The 27,985-nt window shown below is 37.9% G+C and overlaps 2 protein-coding genes and 1 long non-coding RNA gene across 5 annotated transcripts; 1 reads left to right on the top strand and 2 right to left on the bottom strand.

The window, feature by feature from the left end:
- Position 1: 1 nt before the first annotated feature.
- Positions 2-25,046, top strand: cfap43 (cilia and flagella associated protein 43). Of its 3 annotated transcripts, none has more exons than XM_088086971.1 (38): positions 2-130; positions 963-1,216; positions 2,355-2,451; positions 2,561-2,728; positions 3,362-3,512; positions 3,689-3,833; positions 3,972-4,054; positions 4,325-4,456; positions 4,599-4,715; positions 4,837-4,914; positions 5,045-5,193; positions 6,476-6,579; positions 6,807-6,956; positions 8,258-8,418; positions 8,563-8,727; positions 8,816-8,946; positions 9,843-10,008; positions 11,403-11,513; positions 12,117-12,194; positions 12,802-12,927; positions 14,199-14,303; positions 14,371-14,487; positions 15,003-15,194; positions 15,871-16,077; positions 16,252-16,338; positions 16,587-16,667; positions 19,431-19,559; positions 19,665-19,784; positions 19,971-20,078; positions 20,342-20,428; positions 20,509-20,597; positions 20,676-20,886; positions 21,699-21,811; positions 21,993-22,152; positions 22,405-22,569; positions 23,644-23,724; positions 24,515-24,668; positions 24,749-25,046. In XM_088086971.1, the coding sequence occupies exons 1-38, from the start codon at positions 102-104 to the stop codon at positions 24,922-24,924; spliced, it is 4,977 nt and encodes a 1,658-aa protein (XP_087943097.1). In that variant the 5' UTR covers positions 2-101; the 3' UTR covers positions 24,925-25,046. The 3 variants fall into 3 exon arrangements, with proteins under 3 accessions (XP_087943097.1, XP_042358212.2, XP_087943098.1); XM_042502278.2 differs by having other exon boundaries at positions 15,000-15,194; XM_088086972.1 differs by lacking the exon at positions 2-130 and having other exon boundaries at positions 963-1,014; positions 15,000-15,194.
- LOC148187679 (uncharacterized) lies at positions 4,754-18,224 on the bottom strand. Its single transcript, XR_015778571.1, has 3 exons — positions 17,891-18,224; positions 8,252-8,476; positions 4,754-4,909 (listed from the first exon to the last, which is right to left on the bottom strand). It is a non-coding gene; the product is annotated as an uncharacterized LOC148187679 (long non-coding RNA).
- Positions 24,933-27,985, bottom strand: sfr1 (SWI5-dependent homologous recombination repair protein 1). The gene is made up of 3 exons (XM_088086973.1): positions 27,577-27,985; positions 26,072-26,422; positions 24,933-25,291 (listed from the first exon to the last, which is right to left on the bottom strand). Exons 1-3 carry the CDS (start codon positions 27,670-27,672, stop codon positions 25,103-25,105), a joined length of 636 nt encoding a protein of 211 aa, XP_087943099.1. The 5' UTR covers positions 27,673-27,985; the 3' UTR covers positions 24,933-25,102.

Raw genomic sequence — 27,985 nt, 5'->3', positions numbered from 1 at the left:
ACTGGTTGCCAGGGAAACGCAACGACTCACCCTATCGTTTGTCAGTGTGTTGGTGAAAGAAGTCATTTATTTTTTGTGTTTTATTTTATTATTATCTTAAAATGGATGATATTGGAAGTCTAGCAATCAGGTATGCTGCAAAAATACAAATACACATATAGTTTTACTTTAGCACACTAAATATACGTCGTTCATGTAGCCTGCCGTTTGATCACAGATTACCCATTAAACCTTAGATCAACAACAGTTTTCTTGTGCTTCGTTTCACAAGTATTTAAACCTCTGAAACGTGAGCAGATTTGGTGTAATTTCTTTCGAAACTTTGCATAATATGTAAAAAAAAAAAAAAAAGACCTGCAAATGTGCTTTTAGAAAAAAACAGAGTGGAAGAATCATTCGAAAAGTTGGCCTATTAAATATCTAGGGCCAATTTTCAGTACAATTTTATTTATGTTCATTTAAATTATATATTTAAAATAAAGTAACAGTAAAATAGGCTAGCCTATATATCATTATTATTAGTAGTAGTAATATTATTATTAATTACATATATTATTTTATTGTAGCACTTTTTCAGGTCATTTCCTTTTTTTTTTACTATTTTCCTTTTTATTTTTTATTTTTCCCCTTATTTTCAGATTTGGTTTAATTTCTTTCGGAAATACGGGGGGAAAGGCAATCAGCAGCTTGGCATAGTATTTAAAAAGAGAAAAAAATAAAAGGTGACAATTTATTGTAGCACTTTTTTAGGTCATTTCCTGATTTTTTAAAATTCTTTTACTTTTTCTTATAATCTTTTTTTCCAGGTAATTTTTAATAATTTCTTGCTAATTTTAGCGTTATTTCTTCTTTCCATTTTAAAAAAAATAAATTTAGCCAATTTGCTCAGGTTTTGTTTATTAGAGGTTCGGACTGACAGGCAAAAACTGCTAACTAATATGTGGCTGTTTCACTCCCTCTAGGTGGATACAAGGTTGTACAAACGACAGTATCGAGTTTGTCAATAACAAAACGGTATGTTACAAATGTGGGAGTCACATCTGTTTTCTGAACCTGGAGACAAAAAAGCAAAGTGTGTTTCAGAGTCCTGGCAGAGGTGTTGGTGCATTGTCAGCCAATGGCAACAGCGGCATTTTTGCCTTCTCCGAGGAAAAGCTATCCCCATCTATATTTGTGTATGTTTTCCCCGAGTTTCAGTTGAAGAATGAACTGAAAGGTAATATATTTTCTGTCAGCTGAGATCACTTGTTGAATACAATTTCCATAACATTGATAACTGATAAGTGTGGTTTTTATTTATGATTTTACTCTATCTTTCTCCAAGATGTATTGAGTTAGGGACTGCTCGTCATTTATGAGAGGTGGGGTAGGTATATGATGGGGGAGGCATGTCAAAAAAAAAGGAACTAAAAAGTAAGAGAAACTTATGGTTTTGGCTTAAAGGAGCGAAATATTCATTTTTAAGGCCGCATTTTTTAAAATTAATTTTAATAAATCCTCTGATCTTCAAAACCTGCCACCAGGCACGGAAGGCATGTTTTGTTTTGTTTTGTTTTGTTTGGGGGGGGGGTAAAGCTAAAATTAAACAATTTATCATAGTAGGAAACCAGAGGGGGAAGATGTGGAAGATGTATGCAGTTACTTTCCTTAAGTAAAGTACTAATACCACACTATGGAAAATAGTCTGTTACAAGTATACTACCTGCATCAAAAATGTTACTGAAGTTTAGTTAGTATAGTATAAACAGAAACCTGTACTTAAACTATTAAAAGTAAAAGTACTCACGGCAGAAAAATCTAAAAAAAATGTATATAATAATAATAATAATAATTAAAAAAAAACACAAAGATAGCAAGCAAACCGTCAGATAAATGTAGTGGGGTAAAAAGTACAATATGTACCTCTAAAATGTAGTGGAGTAAACCTACAAAGTGGCATGTAAAAGACACAAGTACAGGTACAAGTACCTCAAATTTGTACATAAGTGCAGCACTTGAGTAAATGTACTTAGTCACAATCCACCACTTCCAGAAACTGTAAAAGCTAAAATTTCAAATTTCTGACTGTATTTGAACAAATCATGTCATCATGATTTTTTTTCAACATCTCTTTATTCCACTTGTCTCGTCTAAAATTTTACCAAAAAATACACTCTGCACCAGAAAAAAATACAAATACATCCCTCATTGGCTGAGAGAGATTCAGTGAAAAATATTTGTAGCTCCTGGGAGAGTCAACCCCCCCCCTCTGATAAATGATGAACAGTCCCTTATTGATGCTTATCTGTGTGGTCTGTGTGCATTTATTTTCTCTCAGACAAATCCTAAATCATCCGCAATTATTCTTTTTCTAGGAGCAGCACAGATGAACTACACATCCCTGACATTAAGTGATGGTGGTCCTTATTTGGGCTGTTGTTCCTCCCTGCCAGACCACACCATAACAGTGTGGTGAGGCATTGAAAGCAGTACACTGCTTTACATTGTGTACTTCATGTTTTCAGTTGTGTTTATTTAGGCCGTGCAGCTCTTTCACTGTAATCATGTCTGTATGATGCAGGAACTGGGAAAAAGCTGAGCCAATTTGTACACAACCACAAGCTGGGCAGGATGTCATTTCTTTGGTGTTCAACCCTCTGAGTTGGCTCCAGCTCTGTGCTCTGGGCACTACATCCCTCACTGTCTGGAATATTGAGAAGAGTGCCAGCTTTCATGTCCTGAAACCGAGGTGAAGCAGACCTGGTTGTTCAAGCAAATAGTAGCATTGCGTGTGTTGCAATGCTTTGAAACCTGTATTGACCTCAGATTTCTTATGCTGTGTTCAGAAATCTTTCACAAGCATTTAAATCTTTAAAACGTGCCTAAATCTAATCAAATCAGCAACTTGGCATAAAATGTCCTACAAATTGCAAGAAATTATTTATTAAAAGGGGAAAATAAAATTATCTCTGTTTAGAAAACAGACAGTGGAAAAAAAACTAAATAATTACAAAAAAACATATAAAACTATATTTACAATCATTATAATTAAAATTTGGTTACAGGAAAAATGTATATTTAATATTAATAATTCTATTAATTATTTTTATTTCATTCTAGCATTTTTTACAGTAATTTCCTGTTTTTTCTGCTAATTTTTTACTTTTTTTGTAACTATTTACAAATATCTTATTAATATTTAGGTAATTTCTCACTAAGTTGCTTATTGCCATCTTTCCATGATTTTGAAAGAAATCAAGCCAGGTTGCCTCGGTTTAAAAGAGTTAATAGATAAATGAAATTGCATTTATCCCTTTATGTTTGATAAGCAGCAAGTGCAGTGGAGAGTGATATTATGTGTGTCATATTTCCTGTATTGCAGTGTGATTGAGCTTCCGGCATTTGATGGTTCCTTTGTTGAGAGTTTGGTGCCCACCTCTCATACTGTCAGCAACACACTGCCCTATTTTGGTCCTGAGATGCCTCCATCGGCCATCTCAGGGCTCAAGGGAGACCAGGCAGAAAGCATTCTGGTATTTACCCACTGTCTTTGTACACTAATACGACAAAATAAATATACTTTAACCAGTTTTGTTTTAATCGGAACAGCTGTGACTTTTAGATCTATTTGTTTGAAAAAGCATTTGGCGTTCAGGCAGGCAAACAAAGATGAAATGTAAACTGTTACCTAACTCCACGTGTTTTGCAGACTAAACTCTGCACCAAAGCCAGGATAACTCTTACTGCCATCTGCTGGACAGCCACATCAGAGCTGTATGTCGGCTGTGCGGAGGGTTTTCTGCTCCTCATTAACCCAGAGAGTCTCTCTGTCTCAGTCCTCTTCAACCCCACAGGTAAACAAACACACACACCGGGACACTGAAACTGGGTAGATAGTGAAAAAGCGAGTACTTCTACCCTTTCATATATCTACTGCCTAATTTTATTTTACAATAGTAAAGACATCTGATTTGTCTTTCACTATTTCTCAGCTGCTGATGCCATCCCCGAACTTAGACAGAGTGGCTTTCAAAGTTTAACCCTTAACAAGAATGCTTTGATCGCTGTGGGAAAGGTATAAACTCATGCACCCATTTACATCTGCTTTCTCACTGTGTATGACACATTCAGAATTTAATGAATTTTACACATGATTTGTTAAATGTGTTTTACATTGTGGATTTATTTATTTCTATTATGTTATTTATGCAGTTTTATCTATTTATTGATGTACAGCACTTTGGTCAAACATTCTTTATGAAAAAATTTGGATTTGCAATTTTAGGCATCATGAGTTCTCCGTAATTCCAATTTAAAAGTACTTTAATATGCTCATATTTTACAGGACAGTGTGGTGCACTGTCTGCAAATCAAAGCGACCCAGATCGAGATAACACAAACATGGCAACTAGAAGGACCTGTCACAAATGTGATCTACTCCCCTGACTATGAAACATTGCTTTTATCCTCTAATACTGTAAGTACTTAAATGAAGCATAGTGTTGCCTATTGTACATAAAAACACATAATAATTTATCAAATCATAACATGTCACGTCAGAGAAAAGATACATCAAAAAGAAAATCTGAGAAAATAACAGGCTTCTTGTTCTTCTTCAGGGGCAAATCTACATGTCGCACCCAACCCAGTCAGACAAGATTGTAAAAGTCGTGGATGCTCTCAGCGGCAACTTTGTGGCAGCAGCTTTGTCACACACTGACAAGAACATTTGTGTGGTAAAACATTTGTGTCGCTAGAGAATTACAGCGTTTCTTGGCGGGATATGTAATTTAGTTGGGTGTCTCTTAAGAGTGTCTCTGGTGGTGGTGGTGATGTTTTTGTTTTTACTGGTTCCAGTCAGTGAGGGATTGTGGAGCTCTGCAGCTGTGGTCGGCTGATGGCATTTGCCTCGGATCCCTGTCTCTTCAAGCTGAGGTCAGATTGACAACATGTAAACATTCAGAACATGTTAGTAGTGTCCCATGAATACACATGCTCTGTAAGCATGTAAACTTTAAAGAGGAACACTTAAGTCAAGTTAAATATGGAATCTGTGTCTGTTTAGGTGACAAGTCTGGCCTGCTGTCCTGTTGCAAAATACGCAGCTGTTGGAACAGCTTCCGGAAATGTCCTCTTCATTGACCTGAACAGGGAGCAGCAACCTCGCCTGGTGTACCGTGTTTGTCTTTACCACACTCCTGTGGATCACCTAGTGCAAGTATCCTCCATCCATGGCATGCCAGTTTCCAAAATCCACATTTACTTATAAAGCACATTAAAAAGAACAACAGCTGGCCAAAGTGTTGAGGGATCAATAATAACGAACAGCATAAAATAACACAACGAAAACTCAAAGACCAGCTTAACCCTTTGAAACCTGAACAAATTGGCTTAATTTCTTTCAAAAACATGGGCAGGCAATGAGTAGCAAAAGAAAATACCCCATAAATTAGCAAGAAATGAGTAAAAAGAAAAAGAAAATTATCTGAAAAATAGTTTAAAAATAAACAAAAAAAGGAGTAAAAAGAAAGTTTAAAAAAATAAACAAGAAAATAACATGAAGAAAGTGCTTTAAAATATAAAAATTACACTAATTTTGGAACATATTTTTCAATGTGTAATTTAGATTATCATAAATAGAGTTTTTCCATAGCTCTTTTCTTTTTTCCCTATACATTCTTCCCTAGCTTTGAAAACAACAAAAAATAAAATATTTATATATTTTTAAATTACACTAATTTTGGATTATAGTTTTTAATATGTAATTTTAATAATCATAAATGCAATTTTTCTGTAGCTTGTTCCCTAGCTTTAAAAAAGAACTGGGTTTAAAAAACTACAGTTGCAAAGGTGCATTCTCCCCTTTGCTTCAGCCATGATCTTGGTTCATCCAAAAGACTACAGGTCAGTGGACGTGAGTGTGGTTGTAATATGCCTGACAGATATGCTGGAGCTAATCCATTTAATGATTTGTAGGCAAACAATTTAATCTTAAAATCAGTCCTAAAACCTACAGTAAAAGTAGGCCAGTGTGTTCCTGTTAAAAAACAAGCTGCACATTCTGGAGAAACTGCAAGCCTGAGATTGAAGCCTGGCAAACATCAACACAGAAGGCATCACAGTGGTCAAGTCAGGTCATGATAAAAATCGTGTACAATTTGGAAATCACTAAATGTTGAAAAGGACTTGACCTGAGATAAGAAGGATCAGCTGGAAAAAGCTAGATTTCGTCACTGAGTGTATAGAGTTTCAGTTTAACCCAACTGCTCGTCCACATCTGGTCAGAAACGCTTTGGTTAAAATTATCTAAAAAGTGTCTCAAAAATGTAAGTTTAAATGTAAGTATCTAATACCTGTGGACACCCTGTCATATACTGTGTGTGTGTGTGTGTGTGTGTGTGTGTGTGTGTGTGTGTGTGTGTGTGTGTGTGTGTGTGTGTGTGTGTGTGTGTGTGTGTGTGTGTGTGTGCGTGCGCGCCTGTGTGCACTTTTACAGTTTTGATCAGGAGGGGCACTACCTTCTCACCGGTGCCTCAGATTCACATATCTATGTACTAGATGCAAAGCCATCAAGGAGGTTTTCAGTCATTGGATACACAGGTAGATACTCTTTTTATTTATTCATCATGTTACTGTTTTGCCGGATATTCTGTCTTCCAAGATGCTAAAAACAAGAATTACTATACAGCTATACAGAAAATGATTGTCCTTTTACTGTAACACTTAAACTTGAAAATATATTTTGTAATTTTATGTTTACATATTGAAAGATGGAGCAAGATCAATCTCACTTGCATCTTTTTAGTCATTTAATATTCTTTTTCCAGTTGCTCCTGGACCCATTTTGTCACTTTCCACTCAGTGCATCAGAGACTGTGAGCAGGTAAAGGTTCTTGCACTGTGCACTGGAGCGGAGGACAAAAGTCGTGATGGTAGCCTGCTCACAGTGCTCTCGCTGCCTGCGAGGGAGCTTGCAGGTACGGCAATTGATAGAGTAGGTCTACTGCAGGTCTACTGCAGACATGGGAGGAGTTATGTTGGAACAGTTTTACAAAATATGTTTTACAAATCGATGTAATGGTATTGAATCGAATTCATGATTGTGCCAGTTGGTAGAAATGAATAATGGTGCACAACTTCCTTTACTTCACCATTACAAAACCTTTCAGGCGTAAATAATGAAGTTGCACTTTCCTCTTGCCTTCCGTTCTCATTGTTCAAAGGCTGGTACTCTCATATTTCATCCATGGGAATGCTCTGACAGTGGACTTTCCAAACAGAAAACCATAGCCAGAGACATTTGCATAACTGACTAAAGCACTCAACTGGACATTTTTATTCAACTGTTTAGACATGTTGTCTCTAAAAAGGGAGAAAAACGACTGAGTGGTTTATAGAAACCCAACCATTGTTTATACAGTCTGCAAAACTGTGTTGAACATGACAGATCATGAGACAGGCGGTCTTCAGAGAAAAGTGCAAACATGAAGTCTAGGGTGTGGCAGCAGACGAGAGTTATGCAATGCACCGTTAAATGAGTTATAGAAGTAAAATACACACATGTGGTGGGTTATGAGGTTCTATCTACATGTTGGTCAAAGGTATTTGATGCAGGAATTGTCTGCTAGTGTTTGTTAATGTTATCGCCAGCGAACGTGAAAGTGAAAGCCAATTCTGGCTGTTTGCTTGGCGTTTTGCCTCACTATGTTTATTTTTTTTTGCACTTTATCCATGATTTTTGTAGCTTTGTCTTAGATGCAAGCTGCTTTTAGTTTGACACTTAGCTGTTACCTTTTGTTAAAGTCCCAACCTCACCTGCACACTGTCACAATACACGGTCACAAACCTCTAGTGATGATTGATACACATTCTTTTGTATGAGACAATGTAGGTTTTGGGGTTTGTTTTTTTTTTTTAGAAAAATCCTTCACAGTATACATTTAACCCATTGAAATCTGAGCAAACTGGCTTGATTTCTTTCAAAAACATAGGAGGGTGACAATAAATTTAAAAAGAAATGGCCCATAAAAAGGTTACAAGAAAAAGCTGTTGTTTTTTTTTTTTTTTTAAAGAGAATGAACTCAAAGAAAGTGCTGTATTTTTGTATTCTTTTTTCTGTAACATTATTTTAAAATATAATAACATAACATATATAATACAATTATGAATGAGAATATGATTTTCTGGATTTTTTCACCCTTTTTGATAATGTCTCACCAACAACTGACTGTTTCTATTTTTTTAATTTTATTGATGATGTGTCTCCACTGACCTGCAGGTCCAGACTGTGTAGACCAACACAGTTGTCTGTCTGCTCACATCCTCAAAGCATCCACATATGAAGTGTCTCATCCACTTACGTCCTGTGTTCTGGGAGACAATGAGATCTTTGCGTACTGTCACAAGAAGAAGACTCTTCAGCGATTTCAGCCTCCTCAGGTTTAATGCTGCCTCATGTGACAGATTATTGTGATCCTTATTCTCTGCCGTCATCCACCTGAAATATCACAGATTATTTTTATTATAGATAAATACAGTGACAGTGGTTAGCACATCATTCTGCTCCCTGATCTTTCTGCCCAGGACACAGACGGTGCCTCCAGTCAACAGGTGGTCCAGCTCAAACCAGAACAGGAAGTGAGAGGTCACCCTCTGGGCCCTGCCTCTCTTGTTCTGTCTCCTCACCACTTATGGCTGGCTACTGCAGGCCGAGATGGCCTCCTACGCATCCGAGAAACTGCTTCCATGGTGGGAGCTCATTTTATTTTTGGAAATGTTTGAATCATGTTTTCAATGTTTGTGTGTTAAAATGCTGCTGCTGCTGCTGCACCTACAGGAGCGGTACACTGAACTGCAATGTCATTCATGCAGTCTGGGTGGAGTTCTGAGCGTGTCCTTCTCTGCAGACAGTAAGACACTCCTCACTGCCGGCCTAAAAGATGGCTCTCTTGTATGCGCCGATCTCAGGTAAAACAGGCAGAAGTCTGTCACGCTTACATAATGCTCAGCTGTCAACAGTAGAGGGAAGTGTTGCTCGCAGTAGTGATGCCAGTCTTATGCACTGCACATTAAACAGTATTTGTCCTCTAAGCGTAGGCCTTGAGGGACAAAAGTAAATAAATACAACTGAAGTGGGTCAAGAGGGATCATGGCATTAATCTGCAGGAAAACAAAGACCCAATAAATTTAACAGCACAACCTCCCCACTGACTCAGATCACATTCCACATCTGGTTCCCCTGCTGCTCCTTTTGTTTTGGAGTCTTAAACTATTTTCTCTGTTTTTCATTTTGAAAAGGCCAGGTCTTATTTATTTTGAGTGAATCCTATAAACATGCTCCTGTTGTCATAAAAACTCAGTAGCGCACCAAAGTCACAGCTGAAAATAATCCACAATAAATGAACTTTTTACTCCTGTTTAAGTAACATATGAAAAAATAAAAAATACAGTACCCAGCTGTTACATTACTAAAAAAAAAACTTGAAGATTTAAGTCTTAAATTGGAAAAAAAAAAAAAAGGGGCTTGGTGCTGAATGCCAGAGTACAGAAGTCGGAAATTATATAGAGACAAACTAATTGCACAGTTACTTTGGTCTTTTCATGGAATTTGTTGACCGAAAAATAGCTACGTTATGTGAAAAGATTTTATTATAAGGCAGAAGTAAACAAAGAACTCTACAGATCACTTTGTTGATTATATTAAAAAAAAGCTTGACTTGATTTTGAGAGATCGTTTAAAATGTTTTTTCCATATTTTTAGGATTTAAGGATCGTCTTTATAATCATTAGACCTTTACAACAAATATGTTTATACATAGGCTCTCTTATCGTGTGTATCTTGTGTTTTCTGCGGTTTTATACAGAATTAAAGATGTGGATGCTGGTAAGGTGAATGAAGCGGCTCAGTACAGTCAGTCTATGGATCATATTCTGAAGCACACGTTCAACACAGAGAATCGCATCCTCACTGAGTTGTCCGTGTGGGGCCAAAGTTCTCCTACTGGCACTGTAAACCCAAAGCAAAGGGAGGTAAGTGATATTTTAGTCTTTTTTTTTACTATTCTGTTTTAAAAGTAATTATTTCTGCATAATGGTGTACTGACTTTATTATTGTTTGTTGCTTTTGGAGTTGCAAACAGTACACTGCAATTGCAGAAAATACACTAAAATTAATACAGCCTAATAAAACAGTCCAGCTATAAATTCTCCCTTTGTGAAGGTTGTAATCTTTAGATATACTAAGCAGAGTTTCTAAAATTCAGCATTCCCTCACTGTTACACAATGTGGTGGAATAAATTTTGCAAACACCTGTAAGCAATAAAGTGGAGCAGCACCACAAACCTCCAAAAGATTCATGAAATGCCACTCTGAAACAGTTTCAACAAAAATATTATATTCCAGACTTAGAATAATGATAAAATAGTCCAGCTATGTGGGTATTATAGGTAATAAAACTGTGAGGCTTCCTTGTGAATTTGAAAATTATGATGATGAATCTAAATTGTTTGTTTCTGAGCTTTTTCAGAGCATTCTGTGTTGCTCCCTGTAATTGGTCCAATGTTTAGCAAGAGCGCTGTATCCAGCAGCAGCGAAACAGGTTGCAATGACCTTTTAGGGCAGTGATTGTGCAAGTGCTGGTTTTTACCACTGACAGGCTCAGATTATTATTTTAAGCGTCTGAAAACTTATGGAAAGGATCCCTACTGCGACAGACCAATGATAGAGTAAGATCCATTTTGTTTAACCAGAAACAGCTCCAAAATCACTATCTCCAAACCCACCAGACTCCATAGATATACTCAGTAATTTTACCATCCAAAACCCAGTTTATTCAAAGTTGACAGAAACAAAATGAAACTCAGAAAACATCTTGGTTCACCTTTCCACTGTTCCAAAAATCACAAACTCTGGTTTGGTTGACATAAATCCATAATTCATCCAGTTAGATTCGAAAATATGCTGGCTCTATAAACACACTGAAATTACTATTTATTTGAATGGAGCCTGGTGGGGTTGCTGATAGCAATTTTGGCCCTTTTCTGGTTTAGCAAAAAGGATCTTCAACAAAAAGCTCTATCTCTGTGGGTATCCTTTCTATAATGACATTTAAAATAATATTCTCAGCCAGTCAGTAGCAAAAACAAACACTATTCGACAATATTGACGGCGTTAACATGCCACAAATGGTTATATTGCAGCATCTTTTGCTGCCTGTTGCAGCGCCCTCTCCCAACACTGGACCAATTCCAAAAAGTGTTGCTCCTATTAGTCGTTTAGACACAAAACATGAGTAGCAGATTCCAGGTTGGAAAATACCAAAATTACACTTAAAGAAGAAAAAAATGTTAACAGTGACAAAGCAAATGCTTTTATTTATGTAACACCTGTGCATTATTTTGTATGTGTTGTTAACACTCTGTAGGTCAGTGATGGAACAGAGACTGTGGATGTGACAGAGCAGGATGAGTGTTATAACAGCTTACTGTGTGCTCCACGTTCGCACCCCACCTGGCTGGAAAGCAGGCGAGAGGCGGTCAGTGACTAACATGATATAATATTTGCGGTGGTGCCATGAGATGTGGATTATGTTAACTATGCTTAGAAACATGTCCTGGGTCTCTGTGACATTGCAGGTGGAGGAATACGAAAGTGCCCATTGCACTTGTGTGTGATATCTTGCCATGTTGCTTTTGGCACACAGTTCCTCTTTGTTTGACTTGCAGTCAGACATTATAGATTCAGAAAATCAACCAGTTAGCAAGGGGTGCAGACCAGATAAAGCATTTGTGAACAAATGCACAGCACATTGTCACCAGACAGAGCTTCTTGATAACAATAATTGATACTGAAGGGTGTGGCAGTGTTTGAATTGTGAGTTTTACACCTTGTCTAAACCACACATGGGAAACAGGCAGAGGCACTTTCCGGCCTGCTTTTATGCTTCAACATGCTTTCTAATCTGACTCACGTGTTCTTCAGGCACCTCTGTTTTAATCAAGCTGCATCATATTGAGTGATAAAGTGTTTGATAGCATATAATTAACACCCCATGTTGTAAAATTCATCATAATTTTCATGCTGCGTATTTTCAAGTCATTCAGGTTTACTTACTTACTTTTTTCTATCTGTTTATCAGGCTATAAAAGAAGAGAATGAGCAATATTCTGAGACGAAGGAAAACTTCAGGAAAACCTTCAAAGAGTTACATGATACTGTGAGTTTAATTACATATTTGTTTAATGCAGTCCCCATTTATGACAATACTCATACATTTGTGAGCAGGAAAAAAGTATCATGACAAACATAAAACAACATCCCACTGTGCATGTTAACACGTCATCAAGCATGTTTGCTAAGCGCTTTTCAGTTCAATGAGACGTATCCCTGTAATTACAGGTAGCAGCTCACTACCAGGACAGCAGAAGTTAGTGGGCAAAACAGTTTATCACGAGCACACAAAAAATAAACATACAACAAAATACATGGACATAACCAAGCTATGATGCCATGCTTATGTCAACACAGAATTTGAAGTGATTCAATAGTATCTCAAAGCATCATCAGTCCGTCTCAAGAACATTTGACCTGTTTTAAACTTTTTATCCATTTAATTAGCATCTGGCGCATAAAAAATACAGAATTACTCAAGTCCATTAAAAAATATACAATTCAATAAACAGGTCACATTTGTAGTGATATTTTAAAAAGTCTTGCTTATCTACTTACATAAAGATCAGTGCACAATAATGAAACCATTAGGGTGTTAAAATGTTTACAAAAATGTTGTCTAACAAACTAAAGGGTCATGTCTGTATTGTCAGATCCAGGAGATGATGCACAAAAATGAGAACATCCCAGATATTGAACGTCTGGAGCAACAGGAGTTCAACCTGGATGATGAGGAGCAGAGGAGACTGGAGGCCATGGTAGAGCAGGAAGTTGCACGGGTAATGCACACACACGCACGTACGCACGCACGCACGCACGCACGCACCCACGCACACACACACACACACACACACACACACTCACAAACATGAATGAAAAAGAGGAAGAACTCTGGTAAAATTCAATTACTATAATAGACTGTAAAAGAAGTGAACGTAGCCACCCTGTCATCACCATTTAGTTTGCGGACTGCCGTTTCAAAGCCTCAAGTCTGGAATTTTGGGCCATTATAATGCTGTTCTTTAGCCACAAGAAACCATATTCAGATGAGAGGGTGGAGCTGGGGTGGATATGCATGGCTACACATCAACCCTGATTGAATATTTATTGGTAGCTACTTGTCAGTCATAACCATACCCTGCTTTATTGTCTATTTAACTCATAAATTGAAGATAATTACAAAAGGAACATCATACTGTATTGAAGAAGACTTGAAACTAGTGACCGAGACCATAAACGCATTAAGAAAATGTTTAGTAGTAAATGAAGTGAAAGTAGGGTCCTCTTCTCATAGACTTCTATAGAGTACCCCAGGAATGAGTCCGTTTTGGTTAGATGCCTTAAATAAGGTTCTGAGGTTAACACTAGCTTATAAGTATTTCACCTTTTATTCTAAGACATTAAATACATCAGTAAATACCTGATTGTTGCTCAAAAAGCCAAGCCGAACACAGCTTTTACAGCCTTGTTGTTTTGGTGACCTTAAGCTGTGCAATCATAGTGTAGTTTGTTCATTGCTTTTTACTTATGGAGTTTGCATTTAGGCCTAAAAAATCCTGAAAGTGGTGTAATGTGTTAAACAAAACATGTATCATAAATGTTTGTTTACCACAGAGCTTATATTCTGCCATAATCCGAAATCCAATTAAAAAAATCCCATGGGCTTTTTGACAAGGGAACTAACTAACTTTACCGACAGTAAAACATCATCCCTCGAGCCCTCTATACAATCAGATTTCTAAGATTTCGCTAATTCTTTTATATCATCTCTGATTTTCACAAACTGTGGTTCAAAAAAGTCCAAAATACGCACACTTAGCGCCCACAAACATGCATTAATGGAGACATGTCAGAGTGAAGGGGCCCCCGCGTAGTCCGTTCTCAGAGCAGTTTGGGCTCGGTACTTCCGCAGTGCCCGGGGTGAACTGGTATCTCTCCAGTTACCAGCTCACACTCCGTACTTTGGTTCGCTCCCCAGGCCATTGCAATGTTTCTTTCATTATGCTTTGACGTCATGATGGGGGTGATTCTTAATAATGTAACATTGCAGGTGCGAAATGAAGTCAAATGGGAGATTTTAGCAAAATGTTACCTGGGTGATGTCCAAAGAAGAGAATGCTGGGATTCAATGAAGGTCAAAGGCAAGGCCATTAAGGTAAATTGACCCAGGAACAAGTACAAAGAAATGTTAAGATCTGTACTAAGCCGGCTTTCTACCACAGGCCTTTCACTCTGAACATGAGGTGAAGAATTACCCTCTGAAGGAGCGAACAGAGAAAGAGGTGGAGGACCTCCGCAGGGTTCAGAATATGAGGAAGATTGAAGAGGCTGCCTGCACCGTAAGCAAAACTATTACACAGGCCTGAGCCGTCTGTGGTTTAGATTCTTGTTAACGCTGTAATGAGAAGCACATGTGATGAGTGAGAATGGATTAGATGTTTACTGTTTAATGAGAAACAGAGAGGCCAAATGCAAACGTTTTCTCAAAGCTGTGATAAAGCAGCCTCCACAGTATGTGGGTTTTTCATTCTCTGGAAATACATTTTATTGCAAAACCATTCAAGTCAAAACAGGTTTACAGCTGGAAAATAATTTGATGCTGTGAATCACGCTCCTACGTCTGACCTTTCACTGCTGTAACTTTTTTAAATGCTTGAATATGTGCCAGTCCACCAGTGTCGAAACTCTTCTAGATTTATGGCCATGTGGCCATAAGATAGTTGTTAGGATAGTTCTCTTCACTGCAATATTTTTAAGATAAAGATTATAATCTTAAGGCCACAGAGTCAATCCTCAACGCTTATTTCAGCCTTCTCATTTAAAGTATTTCCCCCCACATTTCCAACTGCAGCAGAGCAGCCGAAAGAAAAGTTCCAACACAACCAGCGCGAAGGGTGCCGAGCAGGGAAAGGAGGGCCACACGGCAGAAAGTGCTGCTGTAACGGGAAGTTTCTCCGCTCAGTTAGGCTATTCAAATCCCTTCATCTACGATCAGTTCTGCCTGAAAACCACAGAACAGAAGATCAACCAGATAATTCTGCTACAGGTGGGAACCTGTTCCAAACACTGTTTGATCTCAGCAAAAGTGTTATAATGATGTCTTCATATTTCAAGTGAAATAAAGAGCATATGAAAATAAGTGCTTTAACCCCTTGAAAATCTGAGCAAATCTGCTTAATCTGTCTCAAAAACATGTAAGGCCATGAACAATTTCACGCAAAATTCCCTGCAATTATAAAGGAATTAATAAAAAGTTGCAAGACAATCATCTGAAAATTAGCACCAAAAAAAATGACAAGAAAAATGGCCCAAAAGTAAGAAAATGGCTTTATGTAGTGCTGACAATGTAAATATAATGAACTTTAAATTTAAAATTATAATTTAATAATCATTTTTTAATATTGTTTTTTTTCTGTCTCTTTTTATTTATGTATTTGTTTTACTACTTTTCAGCTCATTTTCTTGTCATCTTGTCCGATTTTTTTTTTTTTTTTTTTGCCATTTTCAGCCATCTCTTGCCAAGTTGCTCATTGCCTTTTTAGTCATGTTTTCAAAAGACATCATACCAGTTTGCTCAAGTTTAAAAGGTTGAAATGCTTGTGAAAAGCATCTGAATGTTACACAAGTAACTGATGAAAAACAGCTCAGTCATATATGGTTTTATCATCATGATCATAAATCCTATTTTTTCTTTGCCCGATTTCCCACATCTTCAAATGCAGGATGTGATTTATCGCATCAAGACAGCTTTCAACACTGACTTTGACGCCGTGCACAAGCAGAAGGTGCAGGAGCTGAACCGCGTGAGGGACAGAAACAAACACATCCGGGAGATCATGCTGGAGCTGGACATGAACGAGAAGCTATGGGAGCCCAGCCTGACCGACAGCGAGCAGCCAGAGAGGCGGCTCACCGTGGACGACTCCGAGGTTACTGACCTCATCACAAAACGTCTAAACAGTTGACAAGTTCATGTTAAGTTCAACAAACAAAAAGTACATGTTGAGCTACTCTGTGGTTTGTTTGTTTTTACAGAAATGTTAAATACTATGTGGTCATTATCATATGGTTTACCAGAGATATTTACCTTTGTCTCACTCTAGATTAAAACAGAGAAGTTTCTCACCCCAGAGCAGAAGAAGGAGGAGGAGAGGAAGAGGCTGGAAGAGCAAAAACGTTTGGCTGCCAAAGTATGCTGCCATTATAAATGTGTTTTTGTTTTGCAACTCTTGTTTGTCGCCATGTACAAATGCTTTGAATACTTCCATATATTAAAATTGCATCTATGAGTACTGCTGACAACAGTAGGAGTACATTTAACAGTCCTTTACCAAAGAGAAATAAAATATAGTAATCACGTCAATGTGAAATACATAAAGTCATAAATGAGAGTAGTCCATTCTATCATACTGACAAGGTCTTTTTCTGTCCATCACAGGGTGATAATGTCAGAGTCACAGCTCTTGATGACATGATGAGTGGAGTGCTTGAGGTGAAAAAAGAGGACATCTTGAAAATGGTGGGTCAAATTTTTCAATTTTTTGTAAGCATTATAATATAACAGAATTCACCCCAGAGATAAATATTTTTTAGCTCACAAAAACATGCATATCCAGACGACAAAAAGGCTAGGTGCTAGACAGGGTCGGACTGGGAACAAAGAGCTTTTACAATGCATTCACAGGCATCTAAACAGGATTTAAACAACTCACAGTTGGTAGAGTTAAATTTACCTGTATCTCATCAACGCAGGTATTACAACACATGACTCAGGTACACCAAATAAACAACAACACAGCGTATCAACCAAGCCATACATTCGTCTGCAAACCAACAGCACAATAAGAACAAATCACCTGTATCTCATCAACACAAGGTTTACAACGCAAGACCCAGGTACAGTGAATAAATGCCAACACAGCACAGATATTCACCAGCATCTCAACAGGATTTACAGTGCAGGAAGACTCAAAGCCAACAACACAATAACCACGGGATAAAGTATTCTGAAATTAAACCCCGAGAGGATGATGCAGGAGAGGCCCTGCATCACCCTGGGGTTCATAATGACTTAAGAGCGATTTATAAATGCCTATGATCAGAACTGAATCCATAGCAACAGCCTGTTGTTATAACAACAGTCTGCTCTTCGTAAACAAGTCCTATAACTTATTAAGAACAGAATTTACAGCACAGATACAATTAAAAAGAGACTGGGGAGACCGGAGTTGGTTGGCAACAGGGTTTGATTGGCACACAGCTATTTTTTGGTGCTTTCCAGGTCACATAAACCAAAATATAACAAATAACTGTATAAATATAAATGTTTGTTTTGTTGACCTGTACTCATCCACTATGTTAAAACACCTGAAAGTCAGAAACCTTTCTGGTGAGGGTAACTTTTCAATTTAAGAACATTACAAGTAAAAAAGTGGCCTGTGGTATTTTAACATTGTGCCAACAAACTTCATAACGTTTGCCTTGGCACAACTTGACAACATGACTTTATTCACACATCATGTAATTTTGGAAAACATTTGTGTACATGAAAACATATTTGTGTATAGCTTAGATCTTAAACTTTAATTTAGTTTTGATTCGAATATTTTTCACATAAATTATGCCACAGAAAAAGTGTGCCAACCAGCCCCAGTCTCCCCCACGTTAATGGCAGTGCTGCTGCTAACTAGCTAGCTCCGTTAACCGCCACTACATGAGCTTGCTAAGCACTAGTGGTCTCACCTGTTGAGAAGCTGTTAGGTCGCTGAGTTGTTGTCTCATCTTGCCTCTGTCCACACTTCGTCTTTGTCCTCGTTTGACGTTAGCTTTGCCAGCTCCGTTAGCACTGTCACATCATGCATCACCTGCTGGGAGGTCCTCCGCCGCGGCTAACTAAGATTTTCGACGCTAACGTTATTTTTAAACAAGTCTGAACTTTTGAAAAAAAATCTTGCAGCATCTGCCTCGACTTTTTTCCTTTCTCGAACCTTCTCTGTTACACCTTTTCGTTTTTGGGCTCCTTTTTCAAGCTCATTTGTGTTTTTATTACACGCCACTCTTTTTGCTTAGATTTTTATTTACTTCCTGCTTGACCTTTGACATTACACGATGGACCGATCCACTTGCAGGTGTGGGGGGAGGTGACAACGGCCGGTACCGCTGCACCTGCCTCACATAGATAGACTATTTATATTTTTGGGACCGTGTAACCCCCTAACCAGTTGGGCTGTCCCAGCATCAAGCGTGCCACTGCCGGTGTCTATCTGTTTTTTTTAATAAGTAGTATAATTACCACCATGATGACGTTTCAAGCTAAATGCTCTTCATCGGACCCCCACGTCCGTAATTATGAAAAGTATTCATGAGAGCATAATCTAGTGTTTTCTTCTCTCATGAAATTATTGACAAAATGGTATACTTTTTTCCCCCTTTTCACTTATTTGAACTGATTTATTAGACAATTTGAAGTTGTTGTTGTTGTTGTTGTTGTTTTAGATCTGCAACAGTTAATCGATTAATTATTTAGTTAGTTAATTTGAAGAAAGAATCCCAAACATTCTCTGGTTTCAACTTATCAAACAGGATTGTTTTTGTCATATATGACACTAAACTAAACATGTTAGTAAAATGAAACATTTCCTCTCCTTGGGCTGGTGGAAACTTATGGGCTCCTTTTTTTTCTTTTGTCAGTTTTCTAATATTTTATAGACTTAACATAGAGCCTGTGCCCGTATAGGTTGGGTTCTCGGCATCAGGGCAGGTTTGATTCTGACCTGTGGCCCTTTTCTGTACGTCATCCCCTCTCTGTCTCTCCTCCTCCTTACCTGTCACTCTCCAGCTGCTCTATAGTAAAGGCATTAAAATAAACAACCAATCCATGAAACTAATTGTTAGTTTCAATCCTAATGTAAATTTATTTATTTGATTTTATTATCAGATGTTAATTTATGATATAATCATATCACAGAAGATGCAAAGACTTTGCACAACACATTTTTTGGTTGTCTGGAAGAGAATGGCAAAAGAAAAAAACAGAAGAAAACCCTTTCTTACCTCCTGCAGTCATTTCTAATGACACTAACACTAAAAACACTACATCTCACTGCAGCCAAAATCAAATTCTTAAAGCTCAACACAAGAAAGCGCCAGTTCTCTCATTGGGAAAATGATGTCTAAGGGTTTTTTATCTACTTTTTTTCGTTTCGTTTTTTCAGGGCAGTGTCAGTTGAATTAGACAAATCAGCATGAAGTGCACATAGTTTCTATTGAATTGACTCCACAGGAAATACCTCCGCCTGAGTTTGTTTTGACCAAACCTGACGTTCACTGGACTGAGGAGGAGAAGAAAGCCTACAAAGAGTATGAAAAGAAAACCAAAGACCTGAATGAGGAGAAGGAGAAATACCAAAAGGTGTTAAAGTGGAAGCATTCACAGTTCTGTTTAGCTCTAATCAGAAATTTAATTAACATGTAATAAGCGATCAATATGAATCATATGCTAACTCTGTGATTGCAGTCAATGGAAAGTGAAATAAAAAAACTGCAGGCATCCAGCAGGGATGCGACCAAGAGGTTCGATGAAACTTTGACAAAGCTGTTTGAGAAGAAAGTGAAATGTGAAATGACAATTTACCAGGTGAGCTCACACAGTCTGCATCACATTGCTTTCTTTTGTTTCCCTTTTCTCATTTTCTTCACACAGGATGAAAGGCCTTCTGATCTCATTGTGGTTTTCTCCTTATGATAATTATGACATATTATATCTTTTGCGTGTGACACCTTGAAAAATCCTGTTTAATGCTGTTTTTGATGTATTTTACAGGAAGAGCTCAAGATTACTTATCTAAGTTTTTCAGTCCTCGTAGAAGACGAAATGAGAAACCGAGAGCTGGAACTCAAGCTCAAACATGAAAAAACATTGGCATACAAGGTCAGAAAACTCGTCATGAAACAGTGAGAAACAGAGAAAAACAGTAATGCTGAAGGAATTTCTGACTGGCAGCTTCAGTTTTGGTTGCTTGTCAGACACCTGAGTACATGGCAGTGATGTTCACCGTCCAAATTCTAGTATAATTTCTCTCTGGCACTCGGGCGTGTTTTGCAAGAAGTAACCTGTTCATGCATATTCAAGACTGCCAGTCACTAGTAGCTAAATGTGCTGCTCTCATCTTGTTGACTGCGTTTCTCTGACAGGATTTAATTGCAGAAGAGGTGAAGAAACATGAAGAAGAGTTAGAATTGTTTCAGGAGACCTTTGACAGCCTTGTTGCTGAGGACAAAGTGAGCCAGCTGGTAAAATACTGACATCATTCTCACTGTACGTGATGGTGCACATACATTTAAATAATATGTCTCCCAAGGTTCTTGACAAAGAATTCAGGAAGGAGTTCTTTGATGTACCAAGCCATGTGGTCGATCACCTATACAAGTTATTCAAGCGTAGACCCAGGTTTGTACCTAACTTGAGATCCACATTGTCAGTGTTAATGAGCTGCTCAGTTGCTGTACACTATCTCTGGCCCCTCAGGGTTCAAAAGATGAGGACCCAGACCGACAACAGCTCCAACCCGTTTAAAGAGCAGCGTCTGTGTGGTTCTCTGGCTCCTGATGCACTCGGCAAAATGCTGAAGGCCATGGAGGAGCTGGATGCTCCGGAGAATATACCAGAAGGCCTGAGCCCAGCCATCTGGGAGAGGTTTTGTCTTGTCCGCAGAGCAAAAGTAGAGAGTGAGCAAAAGGTAAAATGAGGACATGAATGGATTAAATACTGGAAACACAGATTAGCATTAATTCACTAAAATACTCGTAGATAACACCACAAATATCCAATTAGTATTTTATCTTCTGTTTTAAACCTTAACTCTTTCAAATTCCTTTTAAATAATGTGAAAACAATTTGTTGGACCAGTTTAATTTTTTACTGTGGTAACAGTACTTTAAAAAAGTTAATTATTTTTGAGGAATCAAGTTAAAGATGTTTTCATAAATATGGTAATTAATGATCACCACAATTATGAACACAAGTTTTTAATTTGATCACTCATACAAGGTAATTTGTTTCACTGAAGTTTTCCAGGTTATCAAAAAGAAATTCAAGTGTCATGTACTTAATTAAAATATTTATAAACACACAGTTTAAGTTAATTACTCATATATTAAAGTTGTTCCAGCAAATTCTTCCACATTATTTAAAAGGAATTTTAAAGTGCTGAAAGGACATTCACTAGTTCTCATCCCAGCTCTATTTTCCCATGTTTTCTGTCAAACAAACACTTTTAATGGATGTTAAGTAACAAGTGCACAAATGCCCATTGACATTACATTGCAGCCTGTTTCACTGCTGCCAGCTGCAGTGCTCTTGCTCAATACTGGACCAGTTTAAAAAAATGTGTCACTTACACATAAAAACATGGGAAAATAGAGTCAAGGTTAAAAAACACCAGTTACCCTTTAAATCTTTATAATATTAATTCTTGTGAATGCTTATTATCAATATGACATTTAGGACACTTCATGTGTGTAGTTGTCCACTTACTGTTTTCCTTTGCAGGTAAAAGTAAAAGCTTTGACTCTTGCTGAGATGCATGCGTTCCTGCAGAGGAGGAGAGACGAGGAGAACGCTGCTCAACAGGAAATTAAAAATCTCTCTGACGGGCTTGAAAGGTATGACTGCGATGTTTACGCTCCCTCTGATTATCATCTCTCATTAGGGATGACCTGGAGAATGGCACCAGTGCCACTAAATTTGAAAAAAAAGTGAAATATTAACAGTAAATATGGTTTATTCTTTTTCTCATCTGTATAATGCTCATCTGGTGGTTTATGTTGTCCTGCTCCCTTCTAGTCTGCATAAGGAGAAAAATCGATTCCTGACTGACGTCATGGTCCAGGTCCTGCTCAAAAAGGGCCAGACGGAGGTGTCTACCACAGACCTGACTGCTGACTACACTGACTCTGTGCTCCTCCGCAGGAGTGTGGTGGAGGACCTCAACAGAGCCATCAGGGTCAGTTTTTACCAGCAGACACAGATGCTGCAAAACACAGATATATTTATTCTTATTATGGATCTATATACAAAAATACACAATGGGTCTTAATTGCAGTTACACATTATACTTAATCACAATATAATTACAACATTTACAAACTATTTTCTGTTTGATAAAAGGCACCAAAATGAGTTTAATTCAACAGCTGGTCAAATATACAGATTTTGAAGAAGATTTCTGTCAAATTGTTATTATGTACATGATCAGACACTCGGACAGCAGAAGATAGCCTCCATGGTGGAGTGCAAAGACTTCCGTAAGGGCATCATCCAGCTGCAGTGGGAGCACAGGATGAAGCAGATGCAGATAGAGGACTTCACCAGCAAGGCGAGGGACACCCAGATGTTACAAATCACTGAGGAGCAACAGGACGTGAGTGTAAAACATTGTAATACTGCTTTCGGACCTGTTTATATTTTATTCTCAATCAAATACTATGTAACACTTTCTGAGTAATAATGATACTAGATAGGGAAAAGATTATCACAAATCATGGTTATTATGTGTCAAAAGTTATCAAAAAGCTCAACATCTGCGCAAAATGGCATTGAAGTCTCTATTTATGTTGAAACTTTCACCCCTGTCAGCATTTTTGGCCAAACCTCAGTCGTTGATATAAGGGCAGGTATTTTGGTTTTGGCAGTATCAGATGTTTTTGAGAGCGGAAAATTGTTACCATCCCCGAGTACAGATGGATCATCTTTTGTTATCACAGACACACACCCTTTTCTCGGAAGCTCCCCGCCCTATTTTTTTCTTCTTTTTGCGTCTTTTCAAACTGTATAGGTGGAGACGGGTTAAACATATTATACTTATGTTTTCTTTATGTCTGCTTTTATATCTCAGCTATGTTTATGCAATCATTAAAAATTCTTGGAAAACAGAAAAGTTCCTCTTCATTCGGCAGCAAATACCTATCTAAGGCGTGAACAGGGAGTTTAATAAAAAACAGATCACATGAGCTGACAGGAAGACACTTTGCCCCAATCCATTAACCCCTTCATACACATTATAACACACAGTAGATTTCATGAGTTGTTGAAATAAAAAAAATAACAGGGAGGTGGCTGAGCAATGAAAAAATGCATCAAGATCAGATGAGTCACCCATAATCTTGTTTTCAACAAGTCGATGAGCATGGCACAAACAAAGCACGTTTTCAGGTCTGAATGCCAGTTTCCTTTGGCAAAAGCTTCAGGTAGCTCTGCTGTGGCGTGGCACGCAGCTTCCTGTCATTGTTTAGGCCCCCTGAAACCTTGAGAGGAGAAACTCTGAATATAAATAAATCCATCCTGAATGATCCCGAATACTTTATGATGAAGAAGTTTTGCCATGACCGTTAACAAAAGATTTAGACACTATAGAAATCCCTGTTTAGGCTGTTTGTGTTGCTGCTCCTCCTGTTTTTCTTTTTTATTAAAGGTAATTATTCTCTTTACTTTCCAGTATCTCAACAAGAAAGATCGAGACAGCCGCGAGTCCAAACAAGTTTCCATCCTGGAGAAAACTATAGCTTTCCAGGAACAGGTAACCGAAAGCAGGATTCATACAGATCCTTAAAAAAGTCTTCAAATGCATTGAATTCATTAATCTAAAATTAAGGCCTTGATTGTATTAAAATGTCTTAGGTTAATCTTTCAGTAGTCATAAATATGCTTTGACATGGGTAGAAGATTTATTTTTCCTGATGTATTTTAAAATCTCAGAAATAATTTATAATAGCTACTTTTTACATTTATTATTACTACTACCTATTATTACGTATAACTAGATCATTATTATTATTATTTATCTATTTATTTATTTTCTTTACCAAATGCCTCTTGCATTAACCTAATGCTAATCTGGATAGTGGAAGCAACAACACTCATTTTGTTCATGGCCAGGTTGCTCAGATCACAGGATCTGCTGTCTGCTGGTTAGCTATCACTCTATGTGGAAGTGCAAGCAAAATTTCCAAAAATTGGCCACTTAACCAAGATTTTGTGGAATGGCAATGCAAAATATTTTATGCAAAATGAGTGGAATCTCACACGCAGAGTGAGAAACATGACATTTGCAGACGGTGTCTGCCAACAAATGTCAGGTATTTGCCAGTTCTGTTGAAATCGGTTCATGTTTTTTGTCGGCAGTTTTGGTTTTTGTTAAATGGGCCTTAAATTTCATTCTGAGGCATTAAAAACTCTTAAATCTAACTCGCCTTGAGCTGTAGCAGTCCTGAGAAAAGTAACAAATGTGACCTTATCAAGTGGCTCTGTAACTTTTATTTTCCATACCAGACTGTTACATAAATATACACATTATGCTCTACTTTCAGACTCATCAGCAGAATGTGCATCATCGCAGGAAAAAGATTGAACAGCTTAACAGGCAGGCAGCGACGAAAGCCAAGAAGAGCGCAGCTGTAGAGCAGCAGCTACCGAACATGCAGGTGACTGTAATGGAGCGGAGTCACATCCATGAAGCAACAGGTAATAAAACTAATTTCAGCTCATTGTGCGGGCAGATTTTTGAGCCTCCTCTGACTCATTATGTGCTTTGTTTTGTTAAGCGTCAGAGGAAAATCAGGCAGCTAAAACAGAAGAGCGCTACCAGGAAATCGTTCAGAGGAGGAACTTTGAAGACCTTGCCAGAGCGCAGGCGGAGGATCTCGCCTTCCTCCGGGCAGAGGTTGAGCGTCTGAGGATGAAGAACTTTCCTTCACTTAATGAGCTGAAACACAACTGAGCAAAATCTTCAACAGAAAACACCATTTTATTTACACTTTTCTTAACAAGTAAACTTTACAACTCAAGCTGTGAATAACAACAAAATAGCAGCAACAAATAAAACAATTAGTTAACTCTGAATTTTTATGATGTGATTGTTCTGCAGTATTTTTGTAAGACATAATGATCATTTTTAATTAGGTAGTGAAGTCTTCCTCTGTGCGGTCAAAGTGCAGAATGCCATCATCCAGACCAAAGAGGTCAATGAGCTCCGACAGGCTGGCCTTTCGTCCGTCTATGGGGGCGTCTGACTGGAGCTCATACAGAGCAGCCTGAGCACAACTCCTCCACTTGTCGATCAAGGTTTGGAGCTGCGTTAAATCATTCTAGGGAGAGAGACAGAGGATGTGTCATCAAAAATGACCATTTTCAGGCTGCGTTGCACCAACCAGGATTAATTTAATCGAGGATAAACTCTAATTAGAGTTTAGTAAAACTAGGTTTAAATGAGTAAATCAAGATTTCAAATTAAGCAGAACTGTATGGCTCTATTAAAAATTCATCTTGGTTTAGTATTTATTTAAACCGAATTTAAACTATTTTCAATCAATAGCGACAAGCGCCATATCAAAATTAAAAAAATAAACCATTTTTTTTAAAAATGATGAATACATACATACATAATGAGCATGCTTTTTTGGGGGTGATTTTCTTGTTTGCTTTTTCACCTTTCTTTGCTTTTTTTCCCTGGGTATTTTCTTGTAACTTTTTACTAATTTCTGGCTATTTTTTTGGTGCATGTCTTGTAAAGTTGCTCATTGCGTCTCTGAACAAATTAAATCAATTTGCTCAGTTTTAAAGGTTTACATCATTATTTTTATCTCGGTGGAGTCTGGCATTGATGAGAGCGACTTCATTTTGCCAATGAAAAACACTGTCTAACTCAAAGGTAAGGCAGTGAAAATATTCTAAATATAGTGTACAGTTAAACTGATTTTTTTAGCTGGCTTACATCCGCGTTGTTGTTGACCCCTCCACAGCAGCAGATTACTTAGTTTCCATGTCAGACTCTGAACTGGGAGCATGCTGACTGACAGCTTCTGTTTGTGATAAACTCTCTATGGATGAGCACCACATACAACCCAATTTCTTAAGATCGCCAATACCTTGCTTCTGTACATTTTAACCATCTTAAGCCTGCGCAGAGTCTCCGTCTTGTCTTTGACGTCCCTCCTCAGCTGGTCTCGTTGTTGTGTAATGTCTTTAGGAGGAGGATGTGTTGGTTCGGGTCCAGCAAACCTCTCACTCCCTGATCTCTCCTCATTTCTGTTTACATCAACTTTGGGCATGATCAGTGGAGGATTATTAATCGTCTCCCGGGAATCTGCTGAAACTTGTCGGCCATCCTCCTCGTCATCATCGACACAAAGGCGTTTGGCCACAGAGAGAGGAGAGGTGAAGGAGCGCCTTGTCCTCTTCAGCCTCTCCTTCAGGGAGGAGCTCAGCTGCTGGTGACACTGTGGAGGTGACAGTGAATGAATGACAGAGCGCATGCAAGGCCGTACCTACCACTGAGGTCACCGAGGTCAGGACCGCCGGATTTTTATAAGCGAACAGTTGTCCTTTTTAAAAAGGGAGCTTTGGGGGCCTTTTGTGAGTTATTTTGTGGAACAATGAGTTAGACTAATAAGATTATTCAGTGTGTTTTTAATATCTAACCATCATAATAGATAAATAAATGCTTGGGCCCTTTAGTTGGGGGGGTAATGGTAAAGTCCACCCCTGATTATGATGATTATTCTCTCATTTTCTCATGTAGGGTTCACCCAAATATTATAGTGTTTTCTGCACCCTCAATCTAACTAATCTAGACTAGGGCAAGTGGTGCAGAAATTCAGGGTCAACAGATTATTGGCCTGGCTGATATTTGGCATTTTGCCGATTATCTGTATCGGCGTTTTATTTTAATGATCGCAGATAAAATGAATTAAACAGTGCAAAGAAACCTTTTATCTTGTAAAACCTCATGTAGCTATTTTTATTTATTTCATTTTTATATAAATTTTCACTTGAGTTTATAAAAACAAGTTGCTGGAAATTTTCTGCACATGATGTTGAAAGTCTCAGTTTTGATTCATCATTCTATTGACAGAAAGATTTTCATTTTTATTGTAAAGGTACATCCTTTCCAAATAATGGTTATCGGTTTCATTGAGGACTACTAATCAGTATTAGTATTGGTCCAGAAAAACCAATATTGGTTGACCCCTAGTAGAAATGCAGTAAATTTATTTTAAATTACTTTTTTTTTAGGGAAGAACCCTGAGACTCCCTGCCAGTTATGAATCTTGTATGATTTATGCAACTGTGCACTCACATGATTTTAAAGCTTCTGTTATCCAATGTTTACTCTCCAAATGTCTTAAAATGCACATTTTCAGTACAGGGAAATTAAAAAAATCAGGTGAGCATGCCCTCAAAATCCCCCCTTGCAAGCTTGATTTTTGCACCTCAGTGTTTCTAAAACCCTGCCTACGGCCCTGGGCACATGGTTAAGTAATAGCAGATGTGAGATTGTGCTTAACCAATATTTTATTGCAAATTTGACGTGATATTAACTAGCTAACATCACATGACAAGTAACATGAAAGCAAATTTCACTTTAACCTACCTTTTCCTCTTTCTGCTCACAGGGGCTTGACTCCGCTGAATCACAGGGTGAAGGATACACTGGTTTTATTTTGGCTGCTTTCGGGGTGATCTCCATCGGTGAAACTTATTCTGACTCATGTGAACTAACTTTATTTTTGTTGTGGATACAGTCACGGACAGGCTACCGACTTCTGGCTAATCACGTAGCCATTCATCATCAAACACGTTGAAACGAAACTAACACCAACACACAATTACACAGACAGATAAACGATTTCGTAATAACTACTGAGCTACCGACAGCTTTTCTTAACACATAATCTGAGCTAAGATACAAAACTGTGAACGCGATGTGATACTTTGCTGTTTTCCTTATTTTTGCAGCTCAAGAAAACCTCCAAAGTCAGCGATTGGACAGAATTTGGTGA

This window comes from Plectropomus leopardus, chromosome 13 (genome assembly GCF_026936395.1).
Source record: "Plectropomus leopardus strain MGB_pleo_1.0 chromosome 13, ASM2693639v1, whole genome shotgun sequence".
NCBI lineage: Eukaryota > Metazoa > Chordata > Actinopteri > Perciformes > Serranidae > Plectropomus > Plectropomus leopardus.
This window is presented reverse-complemented; position numbering and strand designations above follow the sequence as displayed.